The sequence below is a fragment of the Gouania willdenowi genome, chromosome 17 (genome assembly GCF_900634775.1).
Source record: "Gouania willdenowi chromosome 17, fGouWil2.1, whole genome shotgun sequence".
Lineage (NCBI taxonomy): Eukaryota > Metazoa > Chordata > Actinopteri > Blenniiformes > Gobiesocidae > Gouania > Gouania willdenowi.
In genome coordinates, this window is record NC_041060.1 from 14,224,378 (window position 1) to 14,245,892 (window position 21,515).

Here is a 21,515-nt window from a genome sequence, read left to right on the forward strand (position 1 = left end):
ATGTTACATTTTCCAAAATACAACAAATAATATGAGGAAATGTCAAGGAAAAACACAGCCTATAGTCCGTCACTGTTAATGTGCTATTCACAAGAAAGAGTCCATGTAATAATTGAATAATACACTAATATTTATTCATTTATTGTCTGTTTGATGTAGACATAACAATTACATTACATTAGACAACTCATGCACACATTTTTGACAAATATCCACAGCATAAAAGTAATAGAATTAATAAGAAAATAAAGTGGAATAAATGAAATGTACAATAACAATAGAACAGTTAAAGAGAAGCCATTTTCAAATTACATACATAGATTAGTTACAAGCAAGCAGCCAGTTAAAACTATTCATGTGAACACTGTTTTATATTAAAGGACTGCATAGTATAATTGATGAATACAAACATTAGAAATGTACAGTAAGTATATTATTACATGTTTAAAATAAGCGTTCTTTTGATCAAAACATAATTTTGTGAAATGGTTGAAAATCATTTTCTTTTTATTAGACACACATTTAGTGACCATTATATATATTTTATTTACATGACATCATAGACAACAATATAGAAAAAATAAAATAAAGAGGTAATATTGTTTAAAGGAAATAAAAAGGAGGTAGATCAGTCTTGATTGAAGAGATTACAAAGCAGTCAGAATTCTGATCTTTAAATAAATAATGTATTAAATTGAATGTGTGGGTAAACTTGTTATTATTGATTAATTTGATGATTCTATCATGTAATATATACACTCAATGCTGAATGTTGTAAAGGGTGGGTTAGTTTTGTGGAATTTATACTTATGGATGTGGAATTTATCAAGTAAAATCATCAGATTAATTGTTTGTTGTAGTTTTTTGTTTTTGTATAACAACATTATATTTTTTGCTGTCAGATTTACTGTAACTTTCAAATTATTAATACATTTTTTTTCCATATCCTCCCAGAACAGTTCAATTACTGGACATTTGTAAAATAAGTGCAGTATATTGTCTTCAGTTGTTTTGTAAGAATTAGTGGGATATATATTGTTTATTATTTCATGCTGCATTTCCTTCATTGTGTTTGGAATATAAAATGTACAGGCTAAAACCCATATATTTTCCAATTAATTAAGATTAGGAAACATAGTGTAGGATTCAAAATAATCATGATATGGGGGTGTGACGTAAGCCCACACTGCTGGTGGGCGGGGCCTAACATCCGGGTACTGCTGACCCCTGACGTGACCCTGCAGGATTGCAAACATGGCGGAGGTAAGAAAGTGAAATAAATATTCTGGAAGAAAATAAATTCTCATTGTGGAGTGTTTGGTTCAGCTCGGAATGGTTGCTGTGTATATAATGCCGCTTTATTATTAGAAACCTTCACCAGGCTGTGTTTGCTGTAGGAAGAATAAACATTTATCAACTCGAGCGTGTTTGGTAAACTTCGGATTAAGCTAGCCGTTAGCAGCGTTAGCTGCGATATTAGCGACATTAGTTTTAGCAAGATATTACCGCAGCTATGTATAAAAGAGCTCAGTCCAACGCCTTGTGTATTTTTAGCTTCAAATATCTTCCCATGATGTGTATTGTCCTGTTTTTTTTCCCTCAAGCTAATATAATTGGGTGATTTTAACGCGCCAATATTAAGGGGATTTAATTGTACCAACTTATATTAGTAGCTGTGGTGGGAGAGCGAAGCTGGTGTTCATTAGTCAGTTGTGGGCAGAACTAATGATGCTGGTGTTAATAACAGAGATCTTATCTGTGCTCTACATGAGCAGCAGTTAACTGCAGGTCAGGCGCGCTTTTTCCTCCCATCACAAACAACACAGCGCCACTCAGCCCAGTGTGTACCCTAACCCTAATATATACCCTCTGTTTCCTCTGCTTTACAGCCCTCCATCGGGAACACGAGCCCAGGTAATTTTCTCATTTTATTTACATTTGCATGTGTGTGAATATACGACGGCGTAATCGGGCCACATCAAAATAAAAATAAATCTGAGCACTACGAGATTAAAGTCATAATATTTTGAGAATAACGTAGTAATTTTATGAGAATAAAGTCGTAATTTTATGAGAATAAAGTTGTAATATTTTGAGAATAAAGTCGTAATTTTACGAGAATAAAGTCCTATTTTATGAGAATAAAGTGGTAATGTTATTAGATTAAAGCCTTAATATTTCGAGATTAATGTCATAATATTTTGATAATAAAGTTGTAATATTTTGAGAATAAAGTCGTAATTTTATTTGATTAAAGTTGTAATATTTTGAGAATAAAGTCGTAATTTTAGGAGAATAAAGTCCTATTTTATGAGAATAAAGTGGTAATGTTATTAGATTAAAGCCTTAATATTTCGAGATTAATGTCATAATATTTTGATAATAAAGTTGTAATATTTTGAGAATAAAGTCGTAATATTTAGGGAATATTTTGTGAATAACATAATATTATGACAATAAAGTCATAATTTTATTACATTAAAGTTGTAATATTTTTAGAATAAAGTCGTCATATTTTGAGAATAAAGTTATAATTTTATGAGAATAAAATCGTAATTTCATAAGAATAAAGTCATAATTTTTCTAGCTTAGTCATAATATTTCAAGATAAAGTTGTAATATTTCGAGATTACAAATGTAAAATTTCGGGATTAAAATCGTAATATTTTGAAAATAGTCATAATTTTATGAGAATAAAGCTGTATCTTAATAAATTGTGCCAGTTTCATTGCTGCATGAAAATAGCACTAAAATATTCTTATGTATGTATGGAATTACCAAGTTGTTGACATGTTGGTTATTTAATGGGTTTTTATGTTGGTAAAACAAAAAACAATATTTGAGCGTCGAGACCAGATGCATCAAATATGGTACAAATTAAAACTCATAAATGGAAATTGATATTTTAATGTATTTTATTTTTTTGGTTGTTCATAGGGACCAATAATGGCTCCAGTTTCAAATCATTGGATTTTTTGGTCAATTATTTAATGGTTCAGGCTTTACAGTTAGTTGTAATTTTTTGAGAATAAAGCTCAATCTTAAAGAACTTGTAATGATGCAGCGCTCAGAATTCCCTGTTGAAGTGAACGCATCTAACACAGATTTAATTGCATAATTACACAATGGCTTTTGTGTTTTTTTAATTGTATCCAATCAACTCTTTTACATAGGAATATAAGAAATAAATTAGACTTTAAATTAAAAACATACATAATCCGATGTATGCTCTTTGAATGTCTGAATGTTGTTACATATAAAGACATAACGTGTATCTGTACCAATGATTTTAATTAGCATTTTAAAAATGTGTGAATACAATTTTAATATATGTTTAAATAAAAATGCCTAAACATCAGTAAAAAATGTGTGCAGAATATTGTAATTTTTTGACTCAGTTTTAACATTAGTTGACGTTAGCCCTCCTTCTGGTAACTTCTCCAGGAGGTTCAGCACGTTCCGAGGACCATGATTTCGACCCTTCAGCGGACATGCTCGTCCATGACTATGATGATGAGCGCACGATGGAGGAAGAGGAAATAATGGCAGCCACAGACGAGACCAATGCTCACGAGATTGAAGATCTTGCACGGGTTTGTTTGGGAATTTTGAAACAGTTGTTTTTAGTGTGAACTTGTTTTTTTGGGGATCAGAAAGCATTGTTTTGCTTTTCTTTCATTAGGAGGGAGAGATGCCCATTCATGAGCTGCTGAGCCTCTATGGTTATGGTGGCAGATCACCAGCAGATGAGGAGGATGATGAGGAAGAGGAAGAACCTGAGGAAGAGGAGGAGGAAGAGGAAGAAGAAGAAGAAGAGGAGGAGGAAGAGGAGGAGGAGGAAGAAGAGGACCTTGACAATGATGAAGGCAGCAGAAGCACTGGCGAGCTGAAGAGGATTGAGGTGTGTGAACAGTTTTCTAAAGATTGTAACATTTCATCCTGGATTTGTCTCTAAATTTGAGGCATTCTCATTGGTTGGGCTTCTGTCCAAAAGCAAATGTTTGAAGTTCTGTTCAAACGCTTTTTTTTTTTCTTCTAAGCTGCTAAGAAACTGATTGTTTTGGTAAAAGAAATTTTACTGTGCGAAGCCTGTGAAGAAGATACTGCTCAAAGTAGTAAACACGGTTCCCGCGGATCCTTAAAAAGTCTTAAAAGGCATTAAATTCATGAATTTAAAAATAGGGCCTTAATTGTCATTATAAGGTCTGAAATCAGTGTTTCAAAAGTCTTACATTTTAGGTAGGATTTTATAATTGTAATTAGTTTCGTATTTCTAAATAAATGGTAACAGTTTTAAAAAAAAAAAAAAAAAAACGTATAAACAACCTGGGAAAATGTAAAATTGCCTGTCCAACAAAGTTTTTTCTTAATGGTTTTTATTTTTTTTTTTTTTTTTTCAGTTTTGTTGTTTTATAGAAATATTATTAATTTATCAACAAGGCGGATGCACTCGCAACCTGATTGCAGAAACAGCCACGACCGCCACTTTAAACTATCTAATGTCATGTCCATTCGTTGTAATCTTGCAGTTGCGATGTTAGCTGGCGATGCTTTCAGCATATTACAACAGTTTATCACCAAGTGGTAAAGTAAGTGATGCAGCGTTACATGCGGGTGAGTGGATAAATGACGAGAAAAAATGGGCCAAACTTCAGTGGCCAGACATCAGTTCTTACCTGATCGACACACCAAGTCTTTATTCCCGGGAGAGCCTGAAATCCTACACGACACTGGATGTCTACAGCTGTGTAACTGACAATCATGTCCAGGATATACTATTTCATGATTATAACTCAGAAGACTGAGGTTCTCCCTGATCAAAGACAAGGGAAGAGAACTGGGATGTATAAAGTCTGGGTCATTGTTAACAAGAAAAACAACTGCAAACTGCTCCTGCATGTCTGGGTATGTAATTTAGAAAAATAGAACGTTGCAAATCAATTTTACCTTGCTTTTGATCGCTTTACAACCTTGTCTTCAATCACTGTCATTATTGTAAACATTTCACAACTCATTTGCTGCAATGTCTGTGGGCCTATCTACCTCTATCACTATTAAAACCAATATTTGTAACACATGACATTACGGCTGGGTATCGCCAGGTGCATCACGATACAATATATCGCGTGAAATTTCATTATTCAGAATTTATCTACTGCACTGAATCAATTTCACAGGAATTACAAAACATTGTCAATCAATTTCACATGAATGACAGCCAAGTAAAACAGTGTATACTGCATAGTGGCTCTTAACACACACACGCACGCGCACACACACAGTCTCATTGTAGTGTGTATGTACTGCATTATCTGTGTATCATGTATATATATATATTGTTTTCGTCATTTATGTTGCAATTAAAAAATTGATATTTGCCGCCAGTGAATCGATAACATATCGCGAGACGAAACCTTACGATATATTGTCGTATCAATATTTTGGCACACCCCTACATTACTTTGTTAGATATTAATACCAATATTGTTTTTTCTGTCAGCTTGGGGTCACGTTGTAGACGTGCTGCTGCACTGATGCTCAAAGTCGAGCATTTTTTATCATCTGCTCGTTCCATTCGTGTCTTCTAATGGCCTGCAACCAAAGACGTCTCTTGTTTGCCTTAAAAGGGCTGCGAATTGACGGGATTCTGTAAAACTTGTGCGTTTTATTGCATTTATCAAAACGGTTTGTGTAACCAACAGCACAGCAAGACATGATTACAGCGGCTCTTTTTGCAGGCGACATGCGCAGTGTTGCAGGAAGTGATGTAGAGGGACGCAGACCAATAATCCCTCTATAGATTTCTGGCTATTTTTCTAGACATCTTTTGTTTTTTGAGTGATTTTGATCATTTTAGTCTGTGTTTTTTGTATTTTACTGTAATTTTGTGTGTTTACTGTGAAGTTTGTCTTAAATTTCATTTCAAATGGCAATAACAAGTCTTAAAAATTCTTGAATTGAATTTGACTAAAGCTGTAGGAGAACTTCGTATGTGTACATGTTGTTGTTGTCCACAGCTGTGTGAAACTTTTCTTTGTTTGTTTACAGATTGACGATGTGAAGACCTCATCAGGACAGGAGGGGGAAGCCCAGGAGGTCCCTGAAGGCCGCACACGCTCAGTCAGGTCCCTTGGCACAGCAGACCTCATTCGTGCTCCCAAACTAAAATACTTTGAAAGTATGTGGCGTTTAGAGTCTATTGATCGTTTTTTAAGGCACTTTCTTAACACTAGAGTTAGCTGACTCAGCGGATATTGCACCTGGTTGCAGGTCATAACGACGCAGAGGAAGAATCAGATGAAGATGAGGACTATGTTCCATCTGAGGACTGGAAAAAGGTATGTTGTAAGGGTGTAAGAAAAACATCCATCCATCCATTTTCATACCCGCTTATTCCCGTTTATCAGGGTCGTGGGGGTCTGCCGGTGCCAATCTCCGGCTCTCATAGGGCGCTGGGCGGGGGTACACCCTGGACAGGGAGCCAGCAAGAAAAACATGGATTCAGTGATATATCGAGATGTTTCACCACACCATTATCGTATTGATCCAAAGAAATTCCAAATAATTTTTTTTAAATCACGTTTTTTAACGAAAAAAAACATATGCATAGCACGTAAACACACGGTCACTAGGTGTTAGTGAACCACATCAGACCTTGTTAAACTACCTCCACTCCTCAATGCAATTTTAGTTTGGAAGTTGAGTTCTACAACAGAATCAGAAAATGTAGAAGCAAAAGTTAAACTTTTTTGAAAATTATTATTATATTATTATGAACTCTAAAACAGTGCCATGTGGGTAACAACACAATAGGTAGAAACCACAACCTGAACCATAAAAAGTGGGTGTTGATCAAAAATGGAACGACCGGAAATAAAATAATATTAATTTACTCAGTAATGGTTGGGTGTAGAAATGTAATGAATTACTTCTTTTAAAATGTACTTAAAGTACAAGTAAAGTTACTGTTTTAGAAATATACTAAAAAAGTATCCGTACAAGCAACTTAATTACAGTAATGTGAGTACTTGTAATCATTACTTTTTGACGTTTGATGAAACCAAACTTGTTTTCCCAACAGGAGATCATGGTGGGCTCCATGTATCAGGCAGAAACTCCTGCTGGTCTGTGTAAATATAAAGAAAATGAGAAAGGTAAGAATCGATGGTCGACCTGTTTGAGTCCAGATCAAGAGTCTCCATCTTTTTTTTCTTGTAGTTTATGAAAACGACGACCAGCTGTTGTGGAATCCCGAGTGTCTTCCTGAAGGAAAGGTTGTGGAGTTTTTGACGGAGGCGTCGAGGCGAACAGGAGAGGAAAAGGGAGTAGATGCAATCCCTGAGGGATCCCATATCAAAGACAATGAACAGGTGGGATTAGAAGATGGTACGAGAACCTATTTCATATACCATGACACGTGACTTATTGATCTGTTTCCTTTGCAGGCGTTGTATGAACTAGTTAAATGTGACTTTGACACAGATGAAGCTTTAAGAAGACTTAGGTTTAATGTAAAAGCAGCCAGAGGTGAGCAGCTCACACACACGCACACACACACACACGCACACACACACGCACACACACACACACACACACACGCACACACACACACACACACACGCACACACACACACACACACACACACACACGCACACACACACACACACACACACACACACACACACACACACACACTTACCACCTTTAGAACAGCCTGGATTCCTTTTGATGCCTTAACACACTTTTCCTGTGAAACAGAGGAGATATCTGTGTGGACTGAGGAGGAATGTAGAAATTTTGAACACGGATTAAAAGCTTATGGAAAAGACTTTCATTTAATACAGGCCAACAAGGTAAGAGGAGCATTTGAAAAGTCATTCACAAGTAGTAATCTGTGATGTTCACTGTGTTTTTAAAATTAAGTTTGTGTGGACGAGTCTCTCTCTAGGGTGGGGGTCAATTATTTTGGCAATCATGTAATTGATTATTGATTACAATAATGCCTTGATTGTAATTTTAAAAATCTGCTGCTGCTGCCGTAATTAAATTGTATTTAAGTTCAGATCATTGTAATTGGCATGAAAATTCAATGAAAATTGTCAATTATAATTTAACGCAAAACTGGGGAACCATGTTACAGTTCTACATATGTAGTTAAAATATGTTAACTAAACCTTTCCCACATTTTAACATTTAAAAAAAAAAAAATTAAAATGAGGGGTATACTGACTGAAAAGGCTCGGAGATCCACACCAAAAATATTAAAACCTATATAAATTTTCATTGATTAGGAAACCTAACACGGTAACAATAGATAGGAAATAAATTAGATGATAGATATTCGTTTATGGTGTATCTTACAGCTGATTTAGGACCAGTTGTCATAAGAGATGCTAACAGAAAGCTAACGCAAGAGGAATGGTCTTATTTATTTCAGGCTCATTAATTGTGATTATTTGAAATTGAACTTTAGTAATTGAGAATGTCATCGTAATTGACTTACAAGATCTACAAAATAAATGTGGATTAAAATATAAAACATGACAGTTTGTGTAGAAGTGGATATATTTATATATTCAAACAAAATGAGATTGTGTTTAATTTAATCAGACAGAGACCCTGTATTTTTAAATGTCCATACCATATTTATTGTTTAATTTATGTTTCCTTTTGCTTTTGAAATGTTTGATGATCTTTTTTCTAATAAATTCTGCTGTTGTATTTGAATTGCGCCTGTGTTTTGACATGATGGTAATAATGGTCATTTCATGTCTGCTGAATTAAATCTTTCAGGTGAGAACTAGGTCTGTAGGAGAATGTGTGGCCTTTTATTACATGTGGAAGAAGTCTGAGCGTTATGATTTCTTTGCACAGCAAACCAGACTTGGGAAAAGGAAATACAATCTCCACCCTGGTGTCACGTAAGTCTGCTTTTATATAAAAACTGCTCACAGTAACAAACTGAGTCTGAACAGCTGTATACTGCACTGGTTTGGGGTTACGTTATCACGTTCATGTGCAATATGATTAAACCTGCAATTTCTCTACTTTTTACTTGTGTGTGTGTGTGTGTGTGTGTGGCATTTATTAGGGAAAAGATATTGGGTAGAGTAAATAAAAGTTTGTTTATATACCTGTTGGTATATCTGAGAATGATGTTTTCAGTAGGTGTTTTATTTCATAAAATAAAAACAAAAAAAATGATTTAAACACATTTTTTTAATGTGTTTTATTTCATCATAATTCTTATTATTTTAGTTCACATATTCTGAATTCATAAAGGTGAACACATGAACCTGGTAAAGTAGTAGACTGAGGGCATGCATTTTAATTAGAAATGAAAGAAAAACCATCTATAGACTTTGATTAATTTGTGTCCTGTCATTTTGCACCAACTTCACTCAAAAAGTAAATTAATACAGTTTTGTATGATTGACAAAATCAATTTAGTTCTGTGATATGATCAGTTTCCTACTGTATTTATTACTGGAAGTTAACAACAATCTGAATTTATTAGCTTACATAAAATCCCATTAGGTTTCTCACTCAGAATACTATTTATGTATAATTGATAACTAGCAATAATAGATTAGGTCTTGTGCTTATTTTAAAACAAAATGTTTGTTTAAATTAAAAGCACTTTAGGACTCCCCCTCAAAGGAGAGTTTTAAGTTTGACAGTTATTATATTAGTTACAACAAACTAAAACTGATCATTTAAAAAAACGGTTCCCTTGCATACAGTAAACATCTCATGTATAAACTTAAGAAAAAGATCAAATCTTACTGAATTGGAACTTCATTTTCCACAAAGGCTTCTGTTCTTTTTTAAATAAAATAACACCAATGAATTCAATTCTTTTCTCTAAGTATAGCGACATTTATTAAATAACCTCCATTTAATGCTGTTTTGGTGCAGCGCATTACGTTTAATCTGATTGGTCAGCTATTATGTGATGCATTTGATTGTTTTCTGATCATTTCATTTTTTGTTGTTTCACAATGTCTGTTGATCATTTTAAAAGAAAAAAATAATTATTTACTCAGTAACGATTGGGTGTAAAAATGTAACAAATTACTGTACTTCTTTTAAAACATACTTAAGTACAAGTAAAAATACTGATTCAATTCCGGTAATGTGTAATCTTGTAATCCGTTACTTTCACCTGTGGGTGTTCCTGTTCTAAAGTAGTCAGTGTCTATAAAAAGTTTGTCCAAATGAAAAAGAAAAAAGCAATAATTGGACGTCTGTGTAAAACCTGATGAATCTGATTATGGTCACATGGAACATGTGCATCCTTTCTTACTTATGACTGTGTGCTGTTGTGTTCCATCAGAGACTATATGGACAGGTTACTAGACGAGACTGAAAGTGCAGCGTCCAGCAGGGCGGCGTCGCCCCCACCCAACACTTCCACCTCCAGCAGCACCAGCCAGTCTGAGAGAGAAGACAGCAGCAGTCAGAACGGTGAGTCAGCACTTTTTAATCATTACTATTTAATTATTATATTAGGGCCATATAAAATCCGCGTTCACGGAATCGACCAATGAAAATGGATAAACGCAAAAATAGACAAAATTGGCATGAGACGCCGTCACCGTGGGGCAAGGAATGTTTTTTTTTTTATGAGGGAATGTTTCCAGGGATCACTTATTAGGTGCACCGCCCTCCCTCTTCCTGTCCTGGCTGCATTAAACTCATCTTAAACCACCACAAACATCATCACTGACTCCTATATACAGAGCCTCCAGTGCCCGTCTAACTTTGTTGTGCCTGTGTAGAATATATATTGAATGTGTAGTGTAAAAATATTAATATTTGTTAATTGTTTCTTAATTTTTGTGTGTCATTATCTAGTGCTGTGGTTCTCAACCTTTTTTGGATCGTGACCCCATTTTGATGTTAAGAATTTCTGGCGACCCCAAAGACATTTTTGATGTTAATTTTCCACTTTATTTTTTCAAGTACCCCCTGTAGTGCCATCTCGTACCCCTAGGGGTACATGTACCCCCATTTGGGAAACCCTGATCTAGAGAACGTGTTTTGTTTTTTGTGCTGAGGTAGGTTTATATAGGCTTTTGCTTCAACCTACACCCTTTCAGCTGATTAGTTGTATCATGATTTGGTCTGGTTTTTTGTTTTTCTGAAGACTGCCAAAATAAAATTTGAATATCTAATAAAATAATGATCAGGGATAGCAGCTTTAATGTTGCTGGTCCAAAACATGAAATGAGTACCTAATAAGAATTAATAATGATGTTATATCTTTTTTCTCCTTCAGGTGTTGTGAGCCATAATCTGAGCCTATCAGTGGACGTTGCTCAGTTTCCTGTGATGAATCCAGTGAAAGTTGAGGGTGTTCAGTCCAACGGTCCCTCCTTCTCCTCAGCAGACGCTCCTTTAGTGTCAGACAGCAGCTCCAACGGCTGCAGCCAATCGACTGCTCCCATTTACGACACAAACGGTTCCTTGGAGCCCCTGTTGGACCACAGAGACACTGCAGCAGTGATCAACGACAGACCGGTGAAGAGGTGTCGGACCGAAGCCGAGCCTTTGGGCAAAAGTGAGGCGGAAGCAGCCAGAACGCAGGAGAACTGAACACCAGCGGCTACATTTAGACTCATCTTTATTTTGGATTTTTACAGCTTAAAAACTTTTGTTGCTGTTTCACTTCCTGGTTACTCAGGATTAGTCCTGATCCAGTTACGACATGGACGAGGGGATATTTCCATTTTTTATGTTGACTTGTAGCATCCTCAGCCCCCACACCCCCCACCCTGTGGTACAACACGGTATTACAACATTGCAGAAACCATTCCAATGTTTCCTTTATTACAATTCTATACCTAAAACCTAAAACTCTTCCGTAATGTATGAAATTTGAAGATGACTGATGATCACAGCCCAAAGAGCACAGCCTCACACAGCTTCACCCCCCCACCCCTAACTATCTTTAGCCTGCAAAAAGTTTGCCAAGAACCTTCCTTTCATATTTGTATGAAACAAGAAGAAAATTGTTGTGCTATTTTTTTACCGAAGATATTTATATTTTTACCACAATTTAACAAATGGGTTGTTTGCTGTGAAGGATGTGATGGATTTGGCATGTGAAACAACAACTTTAAGCAACATAAGCAAACCTAGAGGAGCAGCTGCTGACACCAGTTCACTGCACTTTGATTGTATTTTTCTTTCTCTGCTGATGCGTGACGTCAGAGACCAGCATTTTAACGCGTTCATCACTTTCTCCTTGTTCTGTTGGTTGCAGCGGTTCCGTCGGTTGGATGAGGATAAATCTACCTGCAGGTTTGTTTGTGTGAAGCAAGCTGACATCAGTGATGTCTTGTATTATAATATCAAGTGTGGAAATTTTCTGTATTTTTTGTTTTTTGGGATGGATTTTTTCCACATGGCTTTTTGCTCAACATCTTGTTTCTACTCGACAGAATGTCTGGAATGTTCAATGTAAAGTTTGTAGAGATTTCGTACCCAGAGCAACTGTCGCATGATTTTATGATGTGTTTTTGTTGGGCTTCCTCTATTTTAGGCTTTTGCTCTGTTTGCAGAAACACTTACGTTCTTTGTGATGTCACATTTAAAAAAAGTAGCCATTCCTATTCTGCTTGTTTCTGCCCTTTAGCTGTGTGACCTGCTTGATCTCAAGCTCTTCACAGTGACGTTGTGATCAAGTCCATGGCTCCACACGCTGCCTGCTCAGTTTCAACCAACCACTCTTTAACATGTGACTGCAACTCAGCTTAACTTCTTACCCTTTACTTTTATACCCCACAGTTAAGATTCGTTCAAAAGTTAAGATAAAGTTGTTCAATATTAAATATCTTTTTTTTTTTTTTTGACATTGTTCTCTGTAAACTAAATAAAACTGAAATGTAATTCCATGAGCAGCTATTAGTGGAATAACATTGTTTATATTTAATAAATTCATCATTGAATTGTGACGTTGCATTTTCATTCCAAGGATTTCACTTCACAAATACACAAAATGTCACGTACAGATAACATCTGTTATTTCCTTCGTAAAAAAATTAGTGATGAATAAAATCATTTAAAATAAAAAGGTAGATTACGGAATATAAAGTTCATTAAAAAAAATAATTTCTGATTATACAATGTAAAAATTGAGGTAAAATACACTTGTACACCAAACATACAGTTTCTACAAACTGAATGAGGTGTGTTGGATGTCGATCATCATCGTCGGACTGAAGCGTCACAGTTTCTCTGTTAGACACAAAATGTCAAGTTTACTACACTGATAACAGTAAATAAATCAGTTGCTACAGATCAATAATCATACAGTAATAGACTTAGGTGAGCTACCACAGTGCAGAGAAACGTAAAATAAATCAATAGTTTATGTTCAATCAGGAAACTGCATGTACATTTCTTATTCATGCCTTATTTTACACTTTTATTGACTTCTACTTACTCTTGATATCTTTTTTTTTTTTTGGGGCAATTATGGTAATTTCATCCCATTTGAGTTGTACAACATTTTTAATGTATAATGATTATTAGGCTTTTCCAGTGTACTAGTGTAGCAGAGGTCTGACAGTGTGTCACGGTTAGTAGCATAAACATGGCACAGGAAATGCCAATTATGTCCATAACTTATCATATAGCATAGTACAATGGCACAGTTGCCTTTGACGCTTCTTTTGCAATATTTTTTAAATAACGATACATCAGCTATTGAATGTAACATTAAGTGTGACCATGTTTAGATAAGATTACAATTTAAATTATCAGATATCTTTATCCAAAGCAATGTATAATACAAGGTGTTAGGGTTAAGGGACTTGCCTAACGTCCCATAGTAATGGCAAAGGTTGGATTTTAAATATTGAAATAAAATAGGCTATATTTCCAAAACAGTTAAATTATTCCATGACTTTTCAAGACTAGAAACTTTTTTTTTTCAAATTCCATAACTTTTCCAGGAATTTCATGACCGTGGGGACCCTGAATATAACAGATGAGACTTACTGCTCTTGTTAGTGTTCTCCTGTGTGAAGGTGATGTATGAGTACACCAGGCTCCCAGCGATGCTGTGGAAAAAAACAAAGAGTCAAACATTTGCTCCTGGAAAACCAAACTTGATGAAACTGCTGGTGTGATCTGGTCTCACCTGATGTTAAGACCTAAAAAGTTGGTCCAGGTGAAGATGTAGTCTCCTCCAAACACCATGCCAATGTAGGTCACCAGGATATTCTGAGGACGACACATGGAAGTCAGCGCGTACGTGTGCATCAGGAATAACAGAGAGAGAGAGAGAGAGAGAGAGCGCACCTTAATGCAGCCTATGATGGAGGTGGTGAGGGCTGAGTTGTACTGCGTACACAGCATGATGGAGTACATTAACACAAAGCTGAACAACGCAGAGCAAAGCAAGAGTCACCGAGGAGCAGCTTAGTGGGAGATCATTCTCTGACAGACAGTGGGAATACTGGGAATACTTCACCCCATCACACAGGAGAGCACAAACTGCAGCACAAACAGGTGATCAGACCAGCTTCTGAACTCCCAGGCCTGCAGCACACACACAGAGAACAGCATCTGATACAGCTACACTGAATACACACACACGCACACACACACACTCACCATCTGCAGGTCTCCAGAGAGGTAGGCGTACACCGTGGTGGGAAAAATCATGATCAAAGCATTGAAATATAGAAGGCCGTATTTACCCAGCTCCTGTGGAACAGCAGAGGAAACCCTATTAATCTATTTAAAGAGTCTTCTTCTTTTTTCTATTCTATTCTATTTACATGCAGCCTGTAGATACAGTAAAGAGGCGTCTCATAGTTTTCAAAGGGATCCTTCACTGTTTTTACAAATGTGGCCAAAAATCTTTGAAATGTCGTCATTAGAAGATCTATGCCTAACAAAATGCATTATTTTGGTTGCTCTAAATAATCAGGAAAAGTTAAATATGTTGGTTTACTAAAAGAGGATAAAAATAGTTGTTTTCTCTCCCTTAAACAGTGCGCTGACACGCTCTAGTGGCTGAAGTTAGCGAGTAAATCACAGACTGTTGAAGGACTTCTATCCTCAGGGTTTGTGTGTCTTCAACAGTTCAAGACTACTCGCTAACTTAAGCGAGAGTAAAGGCCTCTTAGGAGAGCTCTTCTTCTCCGCTTCATTGCCTACTACCAAACTGCAGAGTTGTAACTGTTGTCCCCTGGAGTCATAGATTTTTTTTCCGGTCACAACTGTTTTTGTCCTCTTTCCATAAACAAAAGAGAGTTACATGAACTTCTTTAACTTTTCCTGGTTTTTCACAGCAACCAAAGGCATCAGAAATTGCCTTTTTGACCAAAAAAGCTGCAAAATGATCTAAAGCACAGGCTGAATGCTTCACTCCAATAGAAAACAATAGGATGTTTACAGGCAAATGGGGTTGTGTGAAGTCATCAATCACGTTATTTCAAGATGGTGAAACACAGGTTTTAAAAATGGTAAAATAGTCCCACTTTTAAAAGTTAATCAACAAATATGGCGCAAAATAATGAATTTTGTTAGGCACAGATCTTCTAATGAGGATATTTTAAAGATTTTAGGCCATATTTGTAAAAACAGTGGAGGATCCATTTAAAATCACTTTTTTTTTTAGTTTTGGTGTTCATTTTGTCATCAATTTAAAGATGCTACCCCGAATCATTTTTTATTAGACACAACCTTAGTGTAAGCTTTATAGATCAATGAATTAAACATGATTTACTCCAAAAAGAAGTTTGTTTTCATCTCCACCATTAAACATTGCAGCCCAATATATAAATAAAAAAGAAACAATGGTGGATAAACAAACAGCTGCTCACCTTGGAGTCCAGCTTCTGTTTGACATACGCCCCGCTGGCTGCAGTCAGAACATTATTCAGCATGATGAACACATATCCCTCCAGGTCGAACGCCAAGTCAGCACTACGACAAAGACAAGCATCCAAACTCATCTCAAACAAAGAGTTGAAGATAAAAATCGGTGTGTATCCATCTCACCTCGCTGCAATAAAAGCTCCAAAAACCATTGTGAACACGGTCATCTTAATGGAGGCAGAGAACGACTTCCTGTGAGGAAACAAAACCTCCGTCGTCAACATCATGTCCATCACACGTGCATTAGAACTGAGCTCAACTTACTTTAGTAAAAGACCTTCAAACATCATAGTGAGGACAATACTGAACCTCCTCAGCACAGTGAACATTGGCAGACTACAGGATGACAAATACATTCAGTCACGTTTAAGGACTCGCATGGACTTCATTGTTATTTATGACGGCGTATTAGGGCCACATTAAAAATATAAAGATATGAGTGCTACGAGAGTAAAGTCGTAATATTTCGTATAGCACTCAGAATTCCCTGTTGAAGCGAACGCAACTAACGCTGATAGCCCTGAAGTCAACCACTTCCAGTCAGTTTCTCCTCCACTAAAGAGGCTCTTTGCTCTTACCTTAATCTCAAAATATTACAACTTTAATCTCAAAATATTAAAATATTATTCTTGAAATATTATGACTTTATTCTTGAAATAATACAACTTTATTCTCGAAATATGATTTTAATTGAAAAATATTACCACTTTAATCTCAATATTATACAACTTCATTCTTGAAATATTATTTTAACTTAAAAATATTACAACTTTAATCTCAATATTATACAACTTTATTCTCAAAATATTATGAATTTAATTTAAAAATAAATAAATATTACTTACTTAATCCTTTGTTTTGTCCAACCGTTGTGTCGCAGATCAAGGCAAAGGTGATACGAAGCAATATAACTAATACTAAAAATGGAACTGCTCCGGGTGCTACACCGTTGCTGCCCACTGCTCCTCAGGGAGGTGTTAAATGCAGAGAATACATTTTGTGTATCAAGCTTTACATATATGACAATAAAGTATAATATATATTCTGTGTTAAACTGCAGTGTTTGTTTTAGCTGTGAGGCACTTTGAGAGGGAGCAGCTCACATTCTTATAGGGGAGGAGGAGCCAGGATTGTCAGGAGGAGGAGTTTCCACGATGTGATGTGACATGCGAGAAAAATCAAACTTGCCCGTTTGGAGCTGACTTTTCACAAAATGCGAAATAACAAGCCTTCTGAATGAGGCTAAAGGGATATATATCATTAGAGCAAAACAATTCTAAAGTGATTTTTTCATAATACTGCCCCTTTAATCTTGAAATATTATTACTTTAATCTAAAAATATTACGCCTTTATTTTCAAAATATTACAACTTTAATCCTGTAGTGCTCAAATGTATTTTTTATTTAATGTGGTCCTAATACACTGTCGTAGTTATTGGATTAGACTGACGGCTAATCTAAGAAGCTCTCACTTGAGTCGCTGCGTGCCAAACAGTCCTGATATTTGATTTCCCACATACAGCAAAGGCAGTGGGAACATCTGCAGAAACAACAAACACACAAACATGTGTTAAGATCCATAGCAGAGAGAAGAGATCAAACTGTAGGGCTCATTTATGACTGTGTGGTAACAGCATAACCACCCTGTACGCTGTATGTTGTGTTTGTACAGTACGCTACACCATAGGTTCCTTAAGTGGGGTACGGGTACCCCCAGGGGTACGCAAATTGTCATGGGAGTATGTGAACAAAAAAAAAAATTGAAAACTAGAATATAAATAGAGCAGCAGTCAGGAGCCTCCATGCATTGCCACAATTTACACAATGGTAAGACTGCCCTCTAGTGGTGACGGAGAAACAATCTCATCAAAAAAGTGCAAGCACTTACTAAAAAACTGTAAACACAATTTCTAAACGTTTTTTTTTTTTTTTTACCTTAAAATGTGTCTTCACACATTTCAAACCCTCCATGAAATATCAATAGGCTTACGTTATTTTATTAAACATTGCAAACATTTTAAATATATTTCTAACATTTCTCATTAACAGTAGATGTTGTTCTTTCTTTTGTTGGCTCAGACTGGGTCTTCCCACCTCCAAAATGCAGACACAGGGAATAGATGGAGGAATTCCATGAAAAGGCTGCTTCTGATCTGATCACGCTGTGAATGCTTCCTGTTTCATGTCAGCATCTCACCTTTCCCGGAATGCTTAAATCTGTATCTGGAAACGAGATGACACCCAACATCTTCCCGCTCTGCAGAACTACGATGGTGGCCAGCATCTATGTACAGTTATAAGAGCAGAATTATGTTCTAGTGGTAAACAAGAGTCATTAGGCTCAGATCAAGCCATGCTTACTTGTCCAATTCCGACACATGTCGATGATGGAAATCTGTAAAACACAAAGACAAGTTGGAAACTCAGTGGCACAGCAACATTCACAGATAACATTAAAAAATCTAAACAATTATGAAAAATAAATTATAGAAATAGATTGACAGTGTTAATCTGTGGTTTAAAGAGTCACCAGGACAAATTGGGCCAGTTCATAAAAAAAAAAATAAAAAAAAGTGGGCAGCATTCTAACATGCTGACTCCCTCTACCCTCTGTTGTTGTTGTTGCTGCCCCCACAGGTCAGAAAAGGAAGCGCGTTTGGATGATAATTAGTCAGCGGATTTGAATATGGATGGGAATTGATAAGAATTTAGCGATTCAGATTCTATTATCCAGATATTTTTTTGCTCTTTTTTTCCTTTTTCACAAATATCACATGGATCTAATGAACATAATCTTGTGTACAAAGTGTCTATAGTTCCGAACCCGGGGTTGCCACTGTGTTAGCATGGCCGAGTGCTCTAAGGTGCTAGACTCAATGAATATTCCTTCTGCTGATATGGGTTCAAATTCCACTTTTGACATATTTTTTTTTTTAATTTTAACAAATTTAACACAGCAAATTCCACCTATAAAAATACATACACAAAAAAGAAACATTTTAGGGTATTTAGGGATAGTGTTAGGGCTAAAATAAAACTGACGGAACTATAGCTAGAAGGACACGGGTCCGGTGTAGTGCAAAACAATCCTATCGTGAAAGTTCCCTACGGTAGATAATGGGCATGCGCACCAGAGGGGTATTTAATGAAGCGGGTTATGTTCAAAGTCTGAGTATGTTGGGGCTCAAATGAGGGAAACTCTGAGTATCCCATTCCTAAACGCGAGGTATGTTCTCTGAGTATGTTACCATGGCAACTAAACCTGGTCGCTGGCAGGTTTTATCGAAGAAACCCTGGGTTTCTGCCTGGCTCCGCCCACCTGAACACCGTTTCGGAACACTTTAATGAACCTTAACACTGTTCTCTGAAACACATTAGTAACATCACACATCACAGACGCGTTCACATCATTACTAATGTTGTGTTACATTTTTTTTTTTTTTGTGCAAAGTTTTTTTTATAACATTGTGGATACAGAGCATTTAGTGACAGACACTGAGAGGTTGATCTGCATTAAAACGTCTACTGAAGTCTGTAGTAAAGTTCCTTGGATACAATACAATTATGGTTTTTTTTAATGACATTTTTTGGACGTTGAGATGACTCTGGCAACAATATTACATAAAAAATCAATATAAATGATTAGACATCAAGTGGCAGTCACTGTCTTTATAGCCAGTGTAAAAATAAAAAATACATTGACCAGTATATTGAACATAATAATAATAATTAGAAGTTTAATTTCATACCTGAAGTGGTGCAGATTCTGTTTTGTCCTAAAGAAAATATTTTCAGGACACAATTTTGTTTTTCTTTAAAAATGTATTACCTAAAACATATAATTATTGAGAATTAAAAAAACCTTAGTAGTTATAAAATATATCCTGAATTATTTATTTATTAGTTATTTAGCTTTTATTATTATTATTTTTTTAAACAATTATTATGAATTTAATACCTGAAAAAATCTAATTATTAAGTAAGAATTCAAGTGCCTTATTTTGATATAAATTATTTTATTTTTGTTATACATAAAATGTTCATGAAATCTGTTTTATTTATCACCAAACGTTTAATTGGTTTACAAAATACTTAATATTTACAACAATGACATCTACTCAATGATACATAGTATTTTTATTTATTTATTTATTTATTTATTTATTCAGTTTATTTCCGACATGGTTACATTAACTTTTTTTTTTTTTTTTTTTTACATTTTTTGTACATGCCGAAAAAGGAGACGAGAGAAGCAGTTTGCTTATCAGGGTCCCGTCCCGTTTTACCATCGCAAATTTACATGGGTTTACATGTCTCTCTGGTCAAACATTCTTGAGTTGTTCTGAACAGTCCTTTCTTGTGTATTCTCATCTGTAGTCAGTGTTGTCTTGTTTTTATTCCTCTTCCTCTCTATCGTTGTTCGTGTTGGCCGTGTTCCCTGCCAGACGTTGTTAGCATTCCTCCAGTTCAAGAATAGTTCCTCTTTCAAAACAAGTTTGCAGCTTGTTTTGTCTCTACATGAAGGTTAATCCAGCTGTTAGTTCTATTGGCAGTGTTGCAGTGTTGTATTTTCCACTGTTAGATTTCACTTGTATAAACACATTATTATATCTTAGTTCATAAGCAAGGTAGTAATTTCATTGTATTATATCTTAGTTCATAAGCAAGGTAGTAATTTCATTGTACAGGAAAACGTGTTTCTAACTGCACATATGACAATAAACACTTTGAATTTAAATTGAATGTAATCCTTAATCACCCCTCCACCTAGCAATTAAAATGAATAAATGACAGACCTTTTTTACTCTTGGTTTCCACATTTAATTCAGTCTCCGTAAAAGACTTTGCTTTGATGTATACAGTGGAGCGCACATGCTCCACACAATCATGTCAGGAAGTTTGCTTTGTCCGCGCTTGCGCACTCCGCAAGTCCGTTCTTGAAGTCTGCACACGAGTCTGTACCCATAAGTACATAGTATGCATACTTAGAATTGAGATTTGTGTATCGTCCCAACCTGGTAATTAAGCTTTATTACCGTTTTATATGTGGACACGTGGCATAATTTATATATAATTTACATATTGCATTAGTTATATCAGAAATCATATTACTTAGTTTGCTCATAATATATCACTAAGTACACAGTAGGTAAAAGGAGAAAACCCTTTAGAAAAACATGTTGCCCAGCACTTTTACACAAACATAACATTGTAGGTTATTCCATTCATCATGAATGACACACTTGTTAAACCTGCGCGCTTGTCTCCATGGTAACTAATGCATGTGACCTGTGACCACGCTGGGTGTACTGTTACATTGAACTTTTACCTGTAGTTGGTCAAAACGCTTTTGTTCACAACAACGATGAGGAACGAGCTGACACCGTAAAACGCCGCCGCCAGAAGCTTAGCGAACACCGGCCTGTCCTCCCTGCTCTGTGGACCGGGTATAACGGACGCCTCGTCGCGCTGCGGCTGCGGCTGCGGTCGACGTTGAGACGCAGCCATCGTTCAAAGTTTATAGTGAACAGCTGCACGAGCAGGGCGTGGGGATGCGCATGCGCACGGCGATAAACAGTTTTTTCTTTTAAATAACTTTAAAAAAAGAAAAAGAAAA

General features: G+C 35.9%; 2 protein-coding genes across 4 annotated transcripts; one reads left to right on the top strand and one right to left on the bottom strand.

The window, feature by feature from the left end:
- Positions 1-1,155: 1,155 nt before the first annotated feature.
- mier1b (mesoderm induction early response 1b, transcriptional regulator) lies at positions 1,156-12,958 on the top strand. Of its 3 annotated transcripts, none has more exons than XM_028472468.1 (13): positions 1,156-1,263; positions 1,890-1,914; positions 3,445-3,593; positions 3,683-3,901; positions 6,049-6,178; positions 6,271-6,338; positions 7,082-7,154; positions 7,219-7,370; positions 7,446-7,527; positions 7,760-7,854; positions 8,795-8,922; positions 10,338-10,468; positions 11,283-12,958. In XM_028472468.1, exons 1-13 carry the CDS (start codon positions 1,255-1,257, stop codon positions 11,597-11,599), a joined length of 1,578 nt encoding a protein of 525 aa, XP_028328269.1. In that variant the 5' UTR covers positions 1,156-1,254; the 3' UTR covers positions 11,600-12,958. The 3 variants fall into 3 exon arrangements, with proteins under 3 accessions (XP_028328269.1, XP_028328270.1, XP_028328268.1); XM_028472469.1 differs by having other exon boundaries at positions 1,245-1,263; positions 3,421-3,593; positions 8,876-8,922; XM_028472467.1 differs by having other exon boundaries at positions 1,246-1,263; positions 3,421-3,593.
- LOC114479042 (UDP-N-acetylglucosamine/UDP-glucose/GDP-mannose transporter-like) lies at positions 12,829-21,426 on the bottom strand. Its single transcript, XM_028472470.1, has 13 exons — positions 21,228-21,426; positions 18,260-18,293; positions 18,096-18,182; positions 17,371-17,438; positions 16,163-16,234; positions 16,022-16,090; positions 15,844-15,946; positions 14,627-14,719; positions 14,484-14,551; positions 14,312-14,390; positions 14,151-14,233; positions 14,009-14,070; positions 12,829-13,243 (listed from the first exon to the last, which is right to left on the bottom strand). Exons 1-13 carry the CDS (start codon positions 21,404-21,406, stop codon positions 13,233-13,235), a joined length of 1,008 nt encoding a protein of 335 aa, XP_028328271.1. The 5' UTR covers positions 21,407-21,426; the 3' UTR covers positions 12,829-13,232.
- Between the last annotated feature and the right edge of the window lie 89 nt (positions 21,427-21,515).